This window comes from Habropoda laboriosa, unplaced genomic scaffold (genome assembly GCF_001263275.1).
Source record: "Habropoda laboriosa isolate 0110345459 unplaced genomic scaffold, ASM126327v1 scaffold205, whole genome shotgun sequence".
Lineage (NCBI taxonomy): Eukaryota > Metazoa > Arthropoda > Insecta > Hymenoptera > Apidae > Habropoda > Habropoda laboriosa.
In genome coordinates this window covers 598,248-617,385 of record NW_017100322.1, presented here as the reverse complement: position 1 = coordinate 617,385, position 19,138 = coordinate 598,248, and the positions used below count along the sequence as shown (strand labels likewise).

General features: G+C 31.9%; 4 protein-coding genes across 8 annotated transcripts; 2 read left to right on the top strand and 2 right to left on the bottom strand.

Annotated features, from left to right (window-relative positions):
• Positions 1–82: 82 nt before the first annotated feature.
• Positions 83–1,887, bottom strand: LOC108574401 (40S ribosomal protein S3a). The gene is made up of 5 exons (XM_017936988.1): positions 1,820–1,887; positions 1,237–1,340; positions 750–1,060; positions 364–525; positions 83–276 (listed from the first exon to the last, which is right to left on the bottom strand). Exons 1-5 carry the CDS (start codon positions 1,879–1,881, stop codon positions 124–126), a joined length of 792 nt encoding a protein of 263 aa, XP_017792477.1. The 5' UTR covers positions 1,882–1,887; the 3' UTR covers positions 83–123.
• An 858-nt stretch (positions 1,888–2,745) lies between these two features.
• LOC108574398 (transmembrane protein 185A) lies at positions 2,746–4,875 on the top strand. The gene is made up of 6 exons (XM_017936981.1): positions 2,746–2,795; positions 3,489–3,834; positions 3,904–4,203; positions 4,280–4,403; positions 4,491–4,715; positions 4,800–4,875. The coding sequence occupies exons 1-5, from the start codon at positions 2,758–2,760 to the stop codon at positions 4,700–4,702; spliced, it is 1,020 nt and encodes a 339-aa protein (XP_017792470.1). The 5' UTR covers positions 2,746–2,757; the 3' UTR covers positions 4,703–4,715; positions 4,800–4,875.
• Positions 4,876–8,160: 3,285 nt separating this feature from the next.
• LOC108574399 (F-box/LRR-repeat protein 3-like) lies at positions 8,161–12,781 on the bottom strand. Of its 5 annotated transcripts, none has more exons than XM_017936986.1 (6): positions 12,715–12,781; positions 12,069–12,265; positions 9,546–9,735; positions 9,234–9,453; positions 8,748–8,993; positions 8,161–8,472 (listed from the first exon to the last, which is right to left on the bottom strand). In XM_017936986.1, exons 3-6 carry the CDS (start codon positions 9,733–9,735, stop codon positions 8,301–8,303), a joined length of 828 nt encoding a protein of 275 aa, XP_017792475.1. In that variant the 5' UTR covers positions 12,069–12,265; positions 12,715–12,781; the 3' UTR covers positions 8,161–8,300. The 5 variants fall into 5 exon arrangements, with proteins under 5 accessions (XP_017792475.1, XP_017792473.1, XP_017792474.1 ...); XM_017936984.1 differs by having other exon boundaries at positions 12,665–12,738; XM_017936985.1 differs by lacking the exons at positions 12,069–12,265; positions 12,715–12,781 and adding an exon at positions 10,108–10,319.
• A 1,512-nt stretch (positions 12,782–14,293) lies between these two features.
• Positions 14,294–17,604, top strand: LOC108574393 (nicastrin). The gene is made up of 8 exons (XM_017936973.1): positions 14,294–14,413; positions 14,677–14,775; positions 14,964–15,301; positions 15,402–15,795; positions 15,868–16,264; positions 16,344–16,786; positions 16,859–17,051; positions 17,136–17,604. The coding sequence occupies exons 1-8, from the start codon at positions 14,359–14,361 to the stop codon at positions 17,149–17,151; spliced, it is 1,935 nt and encodes a 644-aa protein (XP_017792462.1). The 5' UTR covers positions 14,294–14,358; the 3' UTR covers positions 17,152–17,604.
• Positions 17,605–19,138: the final 1,534 nt, after the last annotated feature.

Below are 19,138 nucleotides of genomic sequence, written 5' to 3'. Positions count from 1 at the left end.
ATTTTTTCGGAAAAGGTAAACGAATGTATAAACTGTAATGTAAACGGGCAAATGAATAAAATAAACAACAATATTTGCACTGGAACGTGTATTTATACGAAATATTGAAAGAGAATTACTCCCTTAAACGGATTCCTGCACAGGTGGTTCGTAGCCTTCTGGTCTGTCGACCTTCGACCCACTTTCACCTACTTCTTCGCTTTTACTACCCGCACCATCGCCGTGGAGGTCCAATAATTTGCTCAATTCGAAACGCGGCTTCTTTAATACTTTAACCTACGATTCAATATAATTTTTTAATTGCATTTAAACCAGCTAAAATATTGAGAACGAGGAGGACGATAATCGCTTCGTCATACATACTTTACGAATATAAACATCATGAAGTGGGTAAATTCCTTGGGAGGCTTTCTCAATGTCTTTGGCGGTGGCATCTGGCAAGAGTTTACTAACCACACCCTTCAAGTCACTTTTTGTAACGTCATTTGTGATCGTATCTACCATCTTCTGTCTGATTTTCTTGACCTAAACACGTTAAAATACGTCCACTCATGAGCAACTTTATACACATACAATTTACAATTTGCCCTACTTAAAAATGTTGCAACATCCTATTTCACTATTTCCTCTACCGAAAATAGTGTGGTAAGCGAGTGCGTTATTTTATGCAACTTTACAAAACATGAGTGTCAATACAACTTTCATGTACGTTGAGTTGCAAAGACTGTTTGATTTACATGACTACCAACCTGTGCATGTTGAGCATAACATGTTTTCCTGGTACTCAGTTGATCTTTGTTAGTGAAACCAATGCAGAAAACTCTGAGAAGATAGCCATCAGTAGTTTTTACATCAACATTAGCTTCTATCAGAGTTTGCCATTTCTTGACCATGGACCTCAATTTATCTGTAGTTAAATCCATGCCATGGAAATTGGTCAAGACATTACGATGCTGAACATCCTCTGCAATTAATCTAAATTTACGGAAAGATCTCTCTGCATCTCCATCATTCTGTAAATCTGCTAAAGAGACTTCAAAAACTCGGTATTTCAATAATTATTTTTAATTTATATAAGTTTGTAGCAAAAACTAATTTTAGTATTTTCATAAATGAAATAATACTATGGTAAGTGTTTGCTTTTCTCTATGCAACATAAAACGCCATGCAAATTATAGATAACATTTCATGGAGCTGGGTTGCAAATTATTTTTAAGCAATTTTAAAGTATCTTACTTGTTCCTTGAGTTCTGTTGACCAATGTTTTGCCAACATGACGGTTGGTAAACATAGATGGTGCCTTAACATCGTACCAATCTTTACGAGTGAAGGGATCTACACTGTAAGTAAAGCAAAATTAGGTTAGGCCTTCAGCATCAACGAACTTTTAGGTTAGGTCATATAATGATTTATATTCCAATACATTTATAACGTTACAATAATTTTAACACAAAATTTAAGCCCTTTTAATTATTTAATTCCTTATATACATTATATTTTGTGCATAAACACGTAGGATTAATATAAGGAATATTACACTTAAATAATATACATTGGAATTATATTTATAATTATGAAATTATATTTAATATTGCACAAAGAAAGGAAGTATACAGAATTCTAAACTCTAAGGTTTCAGATAAGTTAATAAACCCTAACAAAATCAAGATACAAATGTGCAATACGTGCAAACATTCGAATGTCAAGTGTACAGAATCTGTTCTAGTATGGAACATCTTTGGTGGTATTAATGATAAAATTATATTTTTTACATAAGAGATATCTAAAATACATAGTAAAGATATTATAATTTACTTACATCTTCTTTTTTACACCCTTTTTACCACCTTTTGAAAGCCCCTTATTTTTACCCACCGCCATGCTTGAGGTTACACACGGAAAGAAACACTCTGAGTTAAACCGGAAACTAGCAGCGCAACCTGTTAGTTGTCGGTACTACAAGTAAGCGCTGATTGGCTGATACATTTGTCCACATGTATTTTGAACAATCCTTTCTAAATAATAATTTATGTTATTTGCGATTATATTATGTATAATAAAACAATTAGGTTTTTAACTTTATAAATGATATCAACGAGTCTTTTGTATTTGTAAATAAACAATAAATGGTAATAAATAATATTTTTAATATCAATTTCTAAGAAAACATCGATATTACGACATAAATCATTAATTAAAAAGAATGTTAAGCAAATTCTTTCATTTTTCAATTTGAAAATTTGTATTTATGTACGTAATAATGTTTAACATGAATCAGATATGTGTTTTACTTTAAAGAAATGAATGCATAATAACAATTAAAATCTACTTAGTTTAGAACTTATATCATTTTAGTTAGAAATTAGTTGCTAAGTGTAATTTGCAAACCATTTAAAGTGATCATTAAATAATTACTTTCTAAAATGGTATCACTAAACATTTTACCCATTGCAATTCATAAATGCATTATTGCACTTTTCATAAGTGCGAAGTTTTCTGCTAACGTTTGAGTTCTTGACGTATCGAATGTCGACAGCTGTTGGTCTTTGGCTAATTTCAGTGCAATTCGAATTTTCGCATGTAAGACGGTGGGATTTATTTTTTTTTCCTGGAACGCAAATGCAGAGCCCACCGTTCGTGTTCTTCCGCGATAAATTGTGCGGTAAATGAAACGATTTTTAGTGGAATGTATGTATATGCGGTGGTCATCACGAAGTTTACATCAAATACTTGGCCTATAAAATTGTTCTGATAATCATGAATCTGCAAACATTGTTTCAGGACTTTAATCCAAGGTAAAAGTCTTGCACGCAAATTAAATAGAATTTCTTTCAATTTACAAATTAATAATGAATTTATACGATACAATGAAATCGTATATTTCATGGAATGTATGAAATTGAAAAAAGCAACAAGCGTTGTCTTATAAGTACGAAAATTTACATTGTTCAATTTTCAATACAGTTCTCTTTCTTAAATCTGACCAATTTAATTTATGGATAAGCCTCTCGATAATTGAATCAAAGGTCTATCGATATTTTTAATTTTGGTTGAGACATACTTTTTAAAGTGGGTCAGATGCTTATTTTAAACAAAAGTTCACCTTTTTATTCAGCACATTTTGCCATTGTTACAATGTTGTTGACCCTTCATCGTAAATTAACGAAAATAATTTAAAAATACTTTTGTATTGAAAACAAAAAACTTTTTAATATCTAGAAGAATGTTTTTATTAAAGAGTTGCATAATTTAATTAATAGATTTTGAAATAATAAGTTTAAATAGCAATAACTTTATGTTTATGAGGTGTATAGTATAATATCTTTGAAACAGTAATTGACTAAGAATTTTAAGATTTTATTAAAATGAATTATGAATGTACTATATAATATATTCATTATAAAAATGAATTTAAGTAATCTTATTACTTATAACATGACATACAATAAGTAGATACTAATCTTATTCTTTTCTACTTTACATTTTAGCAAATTTTTGGTACACTCATGTTTGATGATATTTACAATCTTGTTTGCACTTCGCTTGGATGGTTTCATAGAATGGAGTTATTGGACTGTATTTACACCAGTATGGTTTTGGAAGAGTATGGTAATTTTGGGTGCTACTGTTGGAATTTATGTTTGGTGGAGACATCCTCATGCAAGGAGGGAAGGAGATGCTTATGTACATTATAAAGCAATGTTGATTACTTTGGCATTACATTTGATCTTGTTAATGTTTGAATTGTTAGTATGTGATAAATTAGAATCTAAAAGACACCTTTGGATACTTGTATTTATACCACTTATCTTCATCTCTATAGTGTCAATAGCTGTAAGTAATTTTTAACTATGTACCAAGGGGATATAATCTCCAGAATATATAAATGTTATCACATTCTAGGTATGCATATGGGCTGCAAAACATGATCGATCATTTGAACTTGAATTATTTTGTGCAATCAATGTACTACAGTTCATTTTCTTGGCATTAAGACTAGACAGTTTTATAACATGGAGTTGGGAAGTAGTGTTTGCTCCCTCATGGGCACTTTTATCCTTATCTCTAGTTGCAGTTCTATATGCAATAGTATTTGCTGCTGTTTTATTAAGAACTCCACAAATTAATGCTAGACAGAGGCGGACATCCTTGAATTCAGCATTGGCATACACATTTCTTGTGGTTCCAATCTTAGTGTTCCAAGTAAGAATCATAATTTTAATTATATTTAAAATGTAATTAATGAGTTTTGCTAATATCAGATTTTAATTTATTTTAGATATTACTAGCAAATAAATTGGATGGAGATATTTCACTGAATTATACTACAGTAGCAATGCCACTTCTAATATCTCACATAACACTTATCTTTATGTCTTTTGATGCAAAAGGGGGAAACAGATGTAAGAAAACATTTATAACTTTCATATAAAATTTAATATCTTATGGTAATAAAATCAACATTTGTTAAATATTGTTATTAATTTTAGGGTGGTTTGGTATTAGAAAAGACTTTTGTCATTTTCTATTGGGATTATGCCCATTGCTTCAAGAATATGGTAATATTTCTTACCAGCCAAGAAGTGATCAAGACCAGCCACCATCAGAACCAATGGTTTCAGAAAAAAGTGAAAAACATGTTAAAAAAATTGACCTAACAAAACCTGTTGTACCTATAATTTCCATTGATATGCCAGATTGATTGTTTTATTTAGGTACGCATAAATGCGTGTATCCTATGTAAATAACTATAATTAGTAGAAGAAACATTAACTTGATAAAAACACTTTGTATTGCAGGATCGATTCGGGTATTTGAAATGCTTTTATTGATATGACTGGTTCACACTAGAAGCCATATCTTAACAAGTAACAGACAGGTGCGTAAATAATAGTGAAATCTATTATTAAAAAAAAAAGAAGAAAACTATTATTTTCAATACGATACATCGTAATGAAAATCTTGTTATTGTTAAACATATTGTGCGCCAAGGCAATCATAATAATTATATTACCCGTTTTGTTCTTGGGGCTTCAACTTTTCACAATTATCGTGAAAATTTTTGGTAGAGAAAATCGTAAGGATTTTTTAAGATGAATTAATTAAAGATAATTATGAGAAAATTAAACATTGAATACGTTTATGTACATGAAAGGCCCCACGAGCAAATTTAGCAGTCGCAGTGCTCAAAAACGTTACGTCTCTTAAAGCTGCATCAATTTTGTGTGTATCCAGACACTTAAAGTATGCGTAGAGTAAGCAACCAACCCGTCCATTTGTTTGATTGCTCCTTTATAATGATATAGGATAATTGCCGACCTATTTTGTTAAGCCTGTTATTCGTAAACGTTGCGTAATAGTAGCATTATTATTACTTTGCCAAAAGTAGTGGATATAAAGGATGGTGAACATGCCTAAGCTGGTGCTAAATAATTAATGATATTTTAGACATGTTTTGTATGCAGCTGCGAACTGTGTTTGAAATTCAAACTAAACCACGGTAATATTGTGATCTGTACACAGCCAAGTTTAATTTATAATTCCTTATATTCTAAATGGATTTTCCTGCAGAGTGTTATAATATAAATTAATGCTTGTTGCCAAGGAAAATCTTTCAATGTAAATAGTATCCCATGTTTTAGGTTTCACTAGCACTGTACAGATCATACCAGGAAAATTTATTACGTATTTCGAATAATATGTGATTGTCTTTTAGTTAACACAAAATTCATCGCCATTGAATTATTTGTCGAAAAATTTATAGGTATATATACAGATATATGTAAAGGGATAAAAAATATAAAACACGTGAACGTTGTGAACAGTACAAATAATTACATTTTATAGTTGCATTTTGTTTAAAAAAAATTCCGTTTATGTCTTATATTACTTGTCAGTATAAGCTTTCATGTTGAGTGAGACTTACTTGTACTGTTCATTTATATAAATTTCATTAAAGTTCAAATTTAAAGAAGTCATCGTAATTAACGAGGAAAAAGTTGTTAACAAGGGGATAATAATAAAATAAAATGTTATATTTTATTTATATTTTCATGAAAATGTTTTATGTACATTACCGCTAATAAGTATTTGTCCATCTACTTTTTTTTTCTTTATTCAAAGATGTGATAAATTTTTCCAAAGAACTATATTTCTTAAAATAAGGGTTACAAGTTAAATCTTTGACTTTTTCATTGTAAACTGGTTAAATGAAGTTGTTTATTGAAATAAAGAACATTGTGAATAGATAGATGAACAAATACTTATGAGCAGTAGTGTATGTTTGAGCCCTTTCTCAAATAATTTCTATTTTAATAGGAAATTTTAAATCTAAGTTTGTGACGAATATATTGACGACGCAGATAATTAAGAACAAAAGCCATACAAATACATTAGAATAATTTTTCTACTTGTTCCTAAGGTTTTTGCAATATTTCTCATTAAAATATTTATATTGATATTAGTAGAGATGTAGTCATTTTAATATGTACGATAAACGTGTTCAAAGGGCTCTGTTACTTTAAGCGTTAATTAGATTTTTTTGTACGCTTACCACTCGTCAGTTGCTTAAACAGTGCTAATGAGAATTAATGTATTTTGTAATTGATGATGTAACAAATGTGTGCCGTATTGTTACCTGTCAAGTAATTAAACTTCTATTGTATTTTTTAAACAATTGCTATACCTTTAAATGGAAAAGGGAAACATTATCATGTTCGTAAAGACGTGATTTATGCGTTATGTATTATAACAATTAAAATTTTTATGAGAAAAGATACGATACAGGTTATTGTTTATAATTAGCAATGGTTTATCGTGAACACAGCTGAAATACGTAAATTGTTCGAACATTAGGTTCTTAATCGGCCTTAATGAGACAAGAGATTGGATATATCGGCTGGGATACAAGACTGAGCGCCTCGCATCCTTAGTGTAGCATCGGCAAGATGTAAAAAAAAAGGAAAATTAAAATAATCGCGTATATTAAAAAAAAAAAGTTTAAATATTAAGGACATTAATTGTTAACGTTATTAGATATCGTAATAACTAAGTATACCCAATCATTTATTGTGTTATAATGTAGAAATAATGTACATACTCTGTTGTATTACAATAACATTATAGACTATATCAATTATTGTATATTATACATATCTATCATGAGCGACGGTTGGTAAATAAGTAGTGGTATTATTTTATTTTATATACACCACACGCAAGAGATACCATTATAATCTAATAAAGTTTATATTTTTGGTATTAACAGACACGAGCAATTTTTACAATACGAGGCTTTTTTCGTTCATTTTGTTTTTTATCTGTGGATCATGTCCGATCCATCAAGTACATTGGACCGTTCATGTGAATATAAATTAACAGTGAACGATAACAAAAGGATAATTACAATTTTTTCTATCTTCTTCTCATAACGATTTTTAAATCCCATCTTAATAATACGACGTGGTAATTTGATATGGACATTTTTTTTTTTAACTTAAATAATTGTACTCTAAATTTCTGGTCTACAGAAAGGATTTTTTTTTTGCAAACAGCAATCCTAAGAATATTGGAAACCTACAACGTGTATACAATATCTATGCTACAATTCATAATCATGCGATTTCTTATATAAGATTCTTATTTCGTGTAAAAAATAGAAAAAGGATATACACATTCGCACGCGCGCGCGCACATACACACAACAAACATAGAGTCCACAAAACTTGGTTATATAAGCGCAGCAGCTTTTTTCTATTCAGTTCTTTATCAGCAGAAAAATATTTTTATGTCCCTAGAGAATGTGCATACGATGAAGGAACATTTTATATTATTAAAAACGTGTGGGGATATTTATCGAGGCGAGTATATCTCACGAATGCTATTGAAATGGAATAGAGACACATATTATAAATAAAAATGGCGGACATGCGAAATATTAATAAAGTACATTTGTTGTAATAATTTGTTTTTTGCTTTCTAACTACAATGAGAATAAAACAAGAGAATACTTTTCCATTAAATATGTGATTCCTCAAGAGACAAATGCATAAACTTTCACTAAATAGAATCTATTATTTAAAACAAACAGAACCTATTAATTTAAAGTTCAGTGGACAAGTAGTTTAGTAAAAATATCACTACGTTTAACCAAGTGTTTCGCGTACTGTATATATATAATATATACATATCCGTATGGACTAATGTATCACTTACGCACATTTCTGGTACATGCGTAAACTATTGTCGGCTATTAAGTGTATTTGCATCGTTAACAAATTTGCTTCGAGTTATTGAAAGTCTCAACATAACGGTATGTATTCTGGTACCCATGTCCGACCAAGGAGCAACGAGATGTTCTTCGATACTTTCGTGACGTCAAGCTCGGAATCCTCTGTTAATGATGTTTCCCAAACGTACAGTATTCGCAAACGTTTCGCACATAGTGTAACGAATTCCAATAATCCCGAGCAACTGAGCGTGACAAGAAAAAGGCAATGGATTACCAATTTTGTCTATGATTATTTAAAGGAAAAGAAAAGAAAAATTCATTTGTACAGTTACTGCAAAAAAAAGAAAAGAAATTGTAAATCTCTGCATCAGAATACCAAGATATTAAAAAATCTCTTCAATATCAAATTTCCTTAAGTATCATATATACAATTTTATTAATTAAAAATTCACGTTTTGTAAGCTCTAAGAAATCAAGCCTGTCCTATAAGAAAAATCCATAACATTAGTGTACATACGTGATTTCACAATCACCCAAACCAATAGCGCTTAGGCGTGGGCATCCTTGAGCGATAGAGAGGAGTGCATGATCGAGTAAACCTGGTCCATAAGCAGCGATCACCAGCTCGACCAAACGAGGACACTGATATCCAATACGAAGCACGGTTGCTTCTGACGGCGCTTCCCCGAAATATAAGTGCGTTATAGGAACGTACGGTGCGAACAACGGTCTCTGATCGTCTTCGTTCGTCATATAAGACAATCTAATTTATTGTACAAAACGAAACGTTATATTACTTCTGTGAAATTAAACGATACCTTTTTTCAATAATTTAGAATCACGATTAATCATTAATTCAACTATAAAACTGTATAACAATCTCTTTAAAAAACGTTAAAAAATGTGATTAAAATAATATATGGCATATCATTTCAAATTTCGTTGAGTACTTTTTTTTTTTTTTTTTTGGTTGAAGGGCAGCTGAATCAAAATGTGCACTCACAGCACAAGATTTATGTTCGGCAGGTGGTTGGAAAATGTAAACCAAGCTTTTTCGCTGACTCGCGGAAGAGGTTTTGTCTCCGGCTGCACTTCTAATCGCAGGGTTTCCAATTGCACCTGTTTCTCGGAACTCAGAGCAAATAGCAATTCGTCACTGAGCAACGAATAAGAGAGTGACAATTCTTGCAGGTATCGACAGTAATTGACTAACGCCTGTATCCCTGCAACGTGATTTGCAACAAAAGTGTTTAATTTTACTACCTCGTTGCGCACGTTTGTAAAATTGAAAAATGAAAGAATAGAAAAATCAAACCTTCAGGTAGCAACCGAGGGTATCCTTTGATCCGCAGGAGTTGCAAGGTTTTCGAAGAGTCCTCATCGTTACCTGTGCGATCCTTCTTTTGTTCGACCGTGTCTTCGTTTGATATTTTCATTATGGTCTTAAACTTATCATTGTCGATCTCCAGAAAAGAGGGCTTTGCAGTGCTCATTAGTGCCAGCATCTATCGTCAAATATTTCATCGATAATAATTATTGACCAATTGGAACTTATGTAAAAAAAAAAAAAAAAAGACATCACCGATCTAATTTTCTAACAAGAATTAACTCTAAAGCTTGTGCATGATTTACTACTAAATTCTATCACTTACTCTTCAACCCTAAAGCCGCTAATAAAGTATGAAAACCAACCGATACTTAAATTCAAAACGTTCCTCCTAATTTCCTAAAACTTTCCCATTAAATCCCATTCTCAGCTTCAACAGTAATAACACGTGCACAATATTCTCCAGATACCGCGATAAATTAACCAAGTACCATCACCAAATTCCCAAATTATCATATTATTGTTTAAACAAACACAATCCTCCTGATACCAAAACCTTCTCAAAACTCCACCACCAAATGCTTCACAAAGGCTTGTTTTCAGTTCATCGATCCCTCTCCAAGTCTTACTCTTGAATCAGCTACTTCGTCATTATCGTAAGTTCTACTACTTCACCATAATCGAGCGTGAAACGTATCGTAGAAGTCGCGAATCTTCGAAGATTACTCGAGGTGCTTCTAGTTAGCGTGTAGGCAGCCTCGACGGGCTACACGCGACTGCACCTCTTCAGGAAACCCCGAGGAACATAGAGAGATCGCGGCCTTCGCCGAAGAAGGCGGTGAGAAAAAGCGAAAGGACGATTGGAAAGGGTGTTGTAATCGTTGTGGACAGGACTAGGACATGCACGTGCTAGGCATGCATCGTTGCACCGGTCTCTGGTGCACCTTTAAAGGGGGAGCTCGTACTTTGAGCTGTACCGGTAAAAGGATCGCTGATCTCCTCATAGAAAGCGGTCATGGACTATGTGAAACGTTCCTCAGCCCCCCAGTAGGCTATTCACGTGCTTGCGTTCGGCGATCACGTGCTTGCGTTCGGCGATCACGTGGATTGCGCGCAGAAACGACGAACATATTTTGTTGTTTACGCATAATTTTCAAGCTCTATATTTCATTAGAGATTGTTACAGTGGAGAATTTTGAAAAAGGTAGCAAATTTTGTGATACTTTATTATATTAACTTATTGAAGATGGAACCTAACCTAACCTAACATACGAATTTTGATTCCCGAATTCTAAATCTTAATCTCGATGCAATTCTTGGCATATCAGCCATTTTTTATGAAAAAAGGGAAAATTCTGAATTGTTAAAAAATTGACAGTTAAGAATGTTGAACGTAAATGCCAAAAGAAACATGAATTTCGTGAATAAGTACACTCAAGGTATAGGAAGTTTGCTAATTATTGTGGTTATTATAATCTGCTGCGTATATCGACATCAGAGAACCGGAAAATTATACGTTTAGATAACTCGATTTATAAAAACATAGAGAAAAATACGGTAAAAAAAACTGCCTACGTGCTTATACATACGTAAGACACACAAAAAAAGGTACGTATTAACGGAACGATGTTAAATGCCGACGTAACGACTGCGTCGGTATGTTCACGTGCTAAACTATTTAATTTTTTGCGGGATTAATAAAACGTTTGTAATCTATAAAAGGAGGTCATGGACTTGCGGAGCCTGTTGCCGGTTCTCAATAGACCATTCACGTGTTTTCCTTTTGCGACTCACGTGTATCACGAAGAGAAAGGAAACTGATATAAATTACCAACTAATTAAACAGTGCACGATAAAGTATTCGATCTACTCCATTTGTCGAACATTCAAACGATTAACCTTTTAATTCCACCCAAAAAAAGTTTTACCTCTACTTAACATAATTTTCGTTTTAAAAAATTGAAATTTTAACCTTAATTTTTCAATAAAAAGTATAGTAAATTGTTATTTCGACATATTTCGTATGATGAATTTATATTGATGACCGTTGCAAAAAAATAGACAACCGAAAATAAATGAATTTTACAAAACGATTCTGCAAATATCGCAAATTCATTTGACGCAAAAATATCCGTTCACAATGGCAGGTAAAAATAACAAACGTGGAACTCTAATCTTCGTTAAAACGGCAGATAGCGCACGTTTTATGTAGTTCTACACGATGTGGTAGGTTGTGAAGAGACAAACGGAATAACAGATGCTATAGCATCCTCTAAATGGTTTATCGTGGTTTTACGCAACGTAGCTGCGACGTTCTGTCGTTTAAAAGGCTCTATTCTAAGACCTTCGATCGATCCGCGCAAATACTAACGAAAATTTTCTATTAGCACTATGATAAATACAAATTAACGAACGTATTAGAAAATTGAACGCAATCACTTATACAACGCAATCTCGCAACGGATAATGGACGCAAATTGAAGCACTAAAATATAGGAAGAAGAACATTACCTATTATCCCGGTTGAGACTGAATTTTACGTTCTTCTAGAACGTTGATTTGTGAGTGATCGCAAATCGCGTGACACAAGCTGACAGATGGGTAGAAAGTTTTTTGCGGAGGAAAATTGTGTTGCCTGAAAGCGAAACCCATTTACTTTCGCAGTGGCTCGCTGCCAGCATCCGATTCGTTTGCTCGTCAAGCTGTACCTGGAACAGACACGCGTATAATTACCACGCTCGTCGTCTCGTAACAGAATCGTTCTTCTAATCAATAATTATCAATAACGCATCGTCGTTTCCAACAAAAACTACCACTTTCCGAAAGAACATTTAACAACTGCTTGTATTACAACTTTCCTTGCCACTGAACGTTATGCAGTCGATCCTGCAACGTGCTCGCTCGTTGAACTTCTACATTCTGTCACGTGTTTTCACCTTATAACTTATAACCGTCCGAATTGCCGCCCGATAAACGATCACACCTATTGAACGCAGATATTCGTTTTATGTAGAGCACGTTGTAAAACCGAAATAAAACAACGCGTATATCTTTACACCATATTGTCGGTACTTCTCGTTGGAAAAAATTCGATCCACGTGTCGCACCACTGAAATTGATGCACGAAAGGAATTTCGTGTTGTAATGAATGTTTTACCGGTTCCTGCAAACCGGTCTCGACCTAAATCCTGGGCACAGCCAAGTGTTTCAGTCGCGCGCGACGCTGCTGCACGTTATCGACAGCTGATACACGTGTTTCCGCGCTCACGTGCACCGCGCCTATTGATACCTGAATGTACTTTATAGGTATACTCGTGCACGATTATCCTATATAGACGTTCGTGTGACATGTGTCATCATGTCGCGTGCCGTTTTCTCTGCGTCTCTGTCCAGAGAAAATACATATACCATGTCCCAATTCACGTTTTCAGAAATCACGAAGCTAGGCGAAGTTAATAAAATGAAAAAAGCAAAAGAATTTCGTTGTAATGTTAATCGAATAAAAAACTAAGCTTTATACGAGTATACATTTTATGTTCGTTCTTCGAACTCGTTCATTGATTTGGATTTTGAATTTCGTCGTTTTCGTTGCGCAATAATTAAAATGATCTCAATGAAGAAGCAAATAAGGCGGCAAAATAAATAAATTCAATCATACGTGAAAATAGTGGTTGTTTTTCAATTATTTATTTGAATCTGATTTGTTTGTGTTTTTTAACAATGTTTTTGTGACGAAAACAATTAAAAATATGTTAGTTGTTTCTTTTAATCACTTTCATCAAATAATAATCTTCTTCGTAATTTATAAGTGAGGTCGTTTACCTTGTTTCACACAACTTACAAGAATTATCGTTTTTCTTTGAGGACTGCTGAATTTCTTGTCTCACGAAACTCGCATGACTTTCGATTTTTCTACAAACAATAAAATGAATTTTTTTGTTGCATTTATCAAGGGAAAATTACATAAAAGATTTAATAATCACAAAATTCAATCAAGATATTTAATTACTTTTACGTGTCATATAACTCATTTACCACATATAACGTTTTGTTGATGACTTGTCAGCTTCAATTTAAAAAAATGTAAGGGATTTTCAAACAATTAACAGGAAAGCCAAGATACTGTTACTATCGAAGATTACTTTAAAAAGAAGAATGCATAGAATGGAGAAAGATAAGAGAAAAGAGTTTTTACTTCAGCGTTTTGCGTGTAGGTGTCGTGATGAACTAATACTAAGGTGCAACGTGTAACTTGGAATGAGTGAGAATGACTAATGAACGACACTCAGGAGTGTAACATTTAGGGGTAGCTTAATTCAATTAATTATTTTTTTGACAAATATTTAAATCAATTTTTCAATATCCATATCTTGCACATCTTTTAAAGAACTTCTTTTTAATTTTATTTATTTCGGCATAGCATGTATAATTGAAACGATACATTTACTGTATTATTTTTATGCAATAAGTTATTCATAAATAGTAATTGATATAATTACTTTTAGAAAATAATGAAATATTTCAGTTACTTCTATTGCAATTTAATGAAACAAATTAATTTCAACGATACTGATTTACCATAGTGGTTCAAAAAATCAGACGCCAAATGCAGTTTCTAGTAGTTACAGTTTAGTGGTGGCGGTAGGAGCTAAAACCAAGCGAAATATGAAACGCTCAATTATTCCGTGATTCACGCGATGCATTTGTGTCATCGTGTCTAACCTTTACGAAGAGGGTTTGCGGTGGTGGTCATAAAAAAAAATAAAACAAATTTTTGACAGGTGCCACTACTGAGGGAAAAATGGCAAAATGTTTAGGCTATGGATATCTTCTAATATATCTTATTGTAAATCTAGGTAAGGTAATACGAAATTACAAAAATCGTAAAATTTTGCTTTGAAGATATAATAGATATAATTTAGATTATTATAAGCTTTTTTTAATGGATGAATAATTTAATAAAGTATGATGTAAAGTTATGAAATTTTGATTGTAAAGTAAAACTAAGTTGTAAAAACGTGTCGCTTAACACTTCTACATTTTTATCAACTACAGCCATTTTTATGCATTATATAAATAATGCAGTAAAATTTAACAACTGTAAAATTGTGTTTTTAAGTGGCTGCAAAACGAGTAAAAGATATGATTTACATGAATTTTGAAGGAGTTGCTGCTTGTTTCCGTAGACACAATGGAACACATCAATTCGGATGTTCTTGTAAGATTATAATGTCATAGTACATTATTTTTTTTCTATTATATAATTTCATTTAATCAATATTAATTTTTTAACATAATTTTCTTTTAAGTAATTAATTTTTTAATTTATCACAGTTCTTCTTTTGTTTGAAATAGTAAGATTATCAATAATAAAGTAACAATTATATCTATTGTTTTTGGTTATAGCAAGTAGAACAGGAAGTGTTGGTGTTATTCATTTAATTGAGGCAGAAAGTGATATCAGATGGCTTGAACATAATAGCACTGCTGGACCTTACACAGTACTCCTTCCATTCTCAATGTTTACCAAGGATATGTTACACCGGTTAAAGGATACAAATAATATAAATGGAGTTTTATTAGCCAAAAATATCAGTCAAGCACGTCCGAATTTTTATTCTCCTGAAGACACTTGTCCCAACAGGTATGCAGGATATAAAGGGTGCAGTGATGCTTCACCTTGGAATCCTTATGGATCCAAATTACTTATGGAAGATTGGCCATTTCCAATGTTTTACACAGAGGTATGTTTCAAATTCTTATATCATTGAACTGTTTTTAAAATTTTTATATTTTTTAACATGTACATTACAAAAATTTAAAATTATCAATTTTTAATTTCAGAATCAAACATTGATAGAAGCTATAAAATCTTGCTTCTGGAAACATAATGCATATGATCTAGAAGGTCAGTCCTATAGATCTTTATGTACATTGGAGATGAAATCATTCATGTTTGCAGCAATTAATTCTGAATCTTGTATTAAACGTGGTGATTTTAAATTGAACTTTCATACAACACATTTTTGTGACCCATTGGGAGATAGGAATATACATTGGCCTTTGGGTCCCATAAATAAAGATAAAAATTCCATAATATTAGTAACAGCCAGATTAGATGCTTCTTCTTTATTTGATGGAATATCACCTGGAGCAGGCAATGTAGTTACAGGATTGGTAACACTACTTGCCACTGCCTATTATTTGAATACCTTAGCTAAAGATACTGTATTTAATAGTAAGTATAATAATATGCACAATATTTACATAATGAAAAATGTAATTGTTGTTTATATTTTTTCTATTTCAGATACAAACGTTGTTTTCTCTTTACTAAACGGCGAAGCTTTCGACTATATCGGATCTAGTAGATTAATTTATGATTTGAAGGAAGGTAATTTCAATGCATTAGGTGGAGTAAATTTAAAGCTTGATGACATTAAAAGTGTGATCGAATTTGGTCAGTTGAACAAAGGAAAGTTACATCTTCATTCTAATAATGGAAAGGATAATGAAATAATAAATAAACTGAAAAATGCGTTGAACGCAACAATTTTGGAAGGTAGTGTCCCGCCTACATCTATACAAAGTTTCTTGAAAGAAAACCCAAATTTAACTGCTGTTGTTATAAGTGATCACGGCGCACAGTTTGAAAATAAATATTACAATGGAATTTTGGATGATACAGAAAGCCTTGATTTTAACAGGTACTACTTTCAATCTGCATTATATATGTGAATTACACTTTGTTTTTAATCTTTATTACATAAAATATTTTGTTTTTAGAAGCGACACAAATGGGCTTTCAACTGCTTTAGCAAAAATAGCAATGTATGTCGCCGAAATTCTTTACGAAAATATAACTGGAAATCGGCCTCCATTCGTGAATGACTCGTTTCAAACTGTCGAATCTCACATTTCTGAAATGTTAATATGTTATTTGGAAACTGCTAAATGCAATTTGTTCCGCGCTGCTTCGTCTCCAAACACCAAATTAATTAATCAAGTTTTACCATTATATGTCAGTGTACATAGAGACCCAAATACTGCCACAACACTAACTGGCCAACTTCTTGCGTTTCTGACTAGAAAGGAAGTGCCAAATATGAACGAATCAGCATGTTATGAAAATCACCTTATTTGGATGGCTGGCGATAATTTTACAGGCATTTGTATCAATTCCACTGTAAATTATAGTACAGCTATGAGTCCAGCATTTTTAATTGACGGTACGTTTGTTCATTATGAAAAGCGAACTTGTTTCAAAATACAGTGTTACTATTTTTGTATATTTTGAACAGGATACGACATGAAATCAAGGATGTACTCTACGTGGACAGAATCTATATGGGAAACGTTAAGTGTAAGAATGTTCCTGAAACCTTCAGCAGCTACAGAAAGACTCTCAATGATTTTAGGTAGTTCTGTAGCTGTTGTATCATTCGTTCTTGTACGGTTCATCAGTTCCCGAGCTGATATTTTATTTAACTCAAGGTAATTTGATAATTTTTAAACGAAATGTTCCGCAACATTGATTTAATTGTCTGCTATATTAAGTATTGAAGTAACTTGTTTTAGAAGAACAAGTTGCTAGGGGTACGCTGCGGACCACATATCAATGACCAGGTTGGATCATCGTGAAGATGATGTTCCAGTAACTAGCCTTTGAATGTATGTGTGGTACGCCCTCGGACAATTTTTTATACCTCAATATTAAAATATATTCCGATGCCACCGACGTTTCATTCCAACGTTATCGCGATGTTATGATGACTATTTAATCAAACTTTTGCACCTGTTAGTATAATAACGAGAAATGATTCGCGCGTTCGCTTAAAGTCACGTCCTATTCGTTTGTCACGTCCCCTTTTCTGATATTATCGATAATTACATATACTCCAAAACATATACATTTTTTTATAAATGTGCAATATGTGTATTCAATGAATAATAGGGTGGAATTTTTAATTTTATTTCCACAGAAAGCTGATACTTACAGAGTATTACGCCTGTATTACGAGAAAAGCAGGGTATGCTACCACTAGAAAATGTAATTGAATTCTTGTTTTCATCAGAATTCTTTTCTACGTAACGATGAGCGTACGTGCTTTACTTATACGCGCAATTACATTTAACATCTGCAGCCAGTGTGATTAATCGATATAGTACTTTCGACGATTATTTAATTCCATGTCCATTTGCTCATGAACATTTAGTATTACAAATGTCATGCACGTATTTGATTCTACTATTCGCAGTAGAATCGAGGTTTAACATCTAATAATTTTTAGCAATTAATTTTGTATCTTTCTGTTTATTTATTATAGCTATCCTGTATCGTAAATGAATTAATTAATGTTAATGCAGGATATTTAATTCGCTTAACTTGATCCTTGCTCACGATACCCAAAAATAGTTAGTTAATTATTCGGAATACTTGAATGCGATAATAATGTAACGTAACCTAATTCAAACAAGATTTTTGCCATTCGTTACAATAAGAACTTTAGAGATTTATTTCATAGAAAAATTTTTATACACAATAAATTTTTTTCAAAAAAAAACTTAGAAAAATAAGAAAGTAATTTATTTAACAATATATATTAACTATTCCATATTCTCAGTATCTCTTTTGTATAATTGCAATATTTATTCTTTAATTAATACTTTCGATGATTTAGGAAATTTAGATTATGTAATGTAGGAGTTCATACAAAAAAGTTGCAAAGAAAAATGAAAAAATTAAGAGTCCTTTTGTTAAGGATTAAAATCAATTGTAAAAAAAGTCGTGCCAAAAAGGCGTTTGTATGTACGACAATTTGAATGCATTTTATATAGATACTGTAAATATGTTATGAAAGGAAATATCATTTACTGAATTCTTTTCTTCTTCATTATGACCTAGAATTTTTTATACATAATTACCTGTAATTACTTGCAATTTCATACTTTTTTAAAAGTATACAAGTATGATAAGCGATGTAATTGACTGGTGTTTTGTTAAATGTATGAATTACACGATCTTATTATCGATAATAAAATATTTTATATGGTGAATTGGTATATTTAAAATTTATTAAATCCTCTTAATAATTTGATATATTTTTCTAGTAACTGGTAAGAAATAAATTTTGTTGCACTACTTGCTATTCGCTTAATGTATAATCATTTGTTGAAAAACTAGTTGTTCTATTAATATCTTTAAGGTTACGTTAAAAATCAGAAACACGTATTGCAAGCGTGATGGCGTTTATTATCAATAAACAACTTATTTAACAGGACCTTGATGTACACGAGAGAGAAGTATTCAAGTTGTTTACTTATGCTTTCTTTTTAGTATGTATGTAAGTATGTAATACGTTTAATTTACGACTTAAAATTTCATCCAAGTTAGGAATGGACCTTAGAAAGTCCTTTTGTTTCGTGTTAGCATATATGCGCGTGTGTTTTGCAATATCGTACAAACATTTGTCACAGTATATTTAAATATTCATGAAAAAGTACAAAATAAAGGGATATTTTAAATTGATCTCTTAAGCATCTGTAAAACGCATGAACTAAAATGTCTTTTATAAACATCT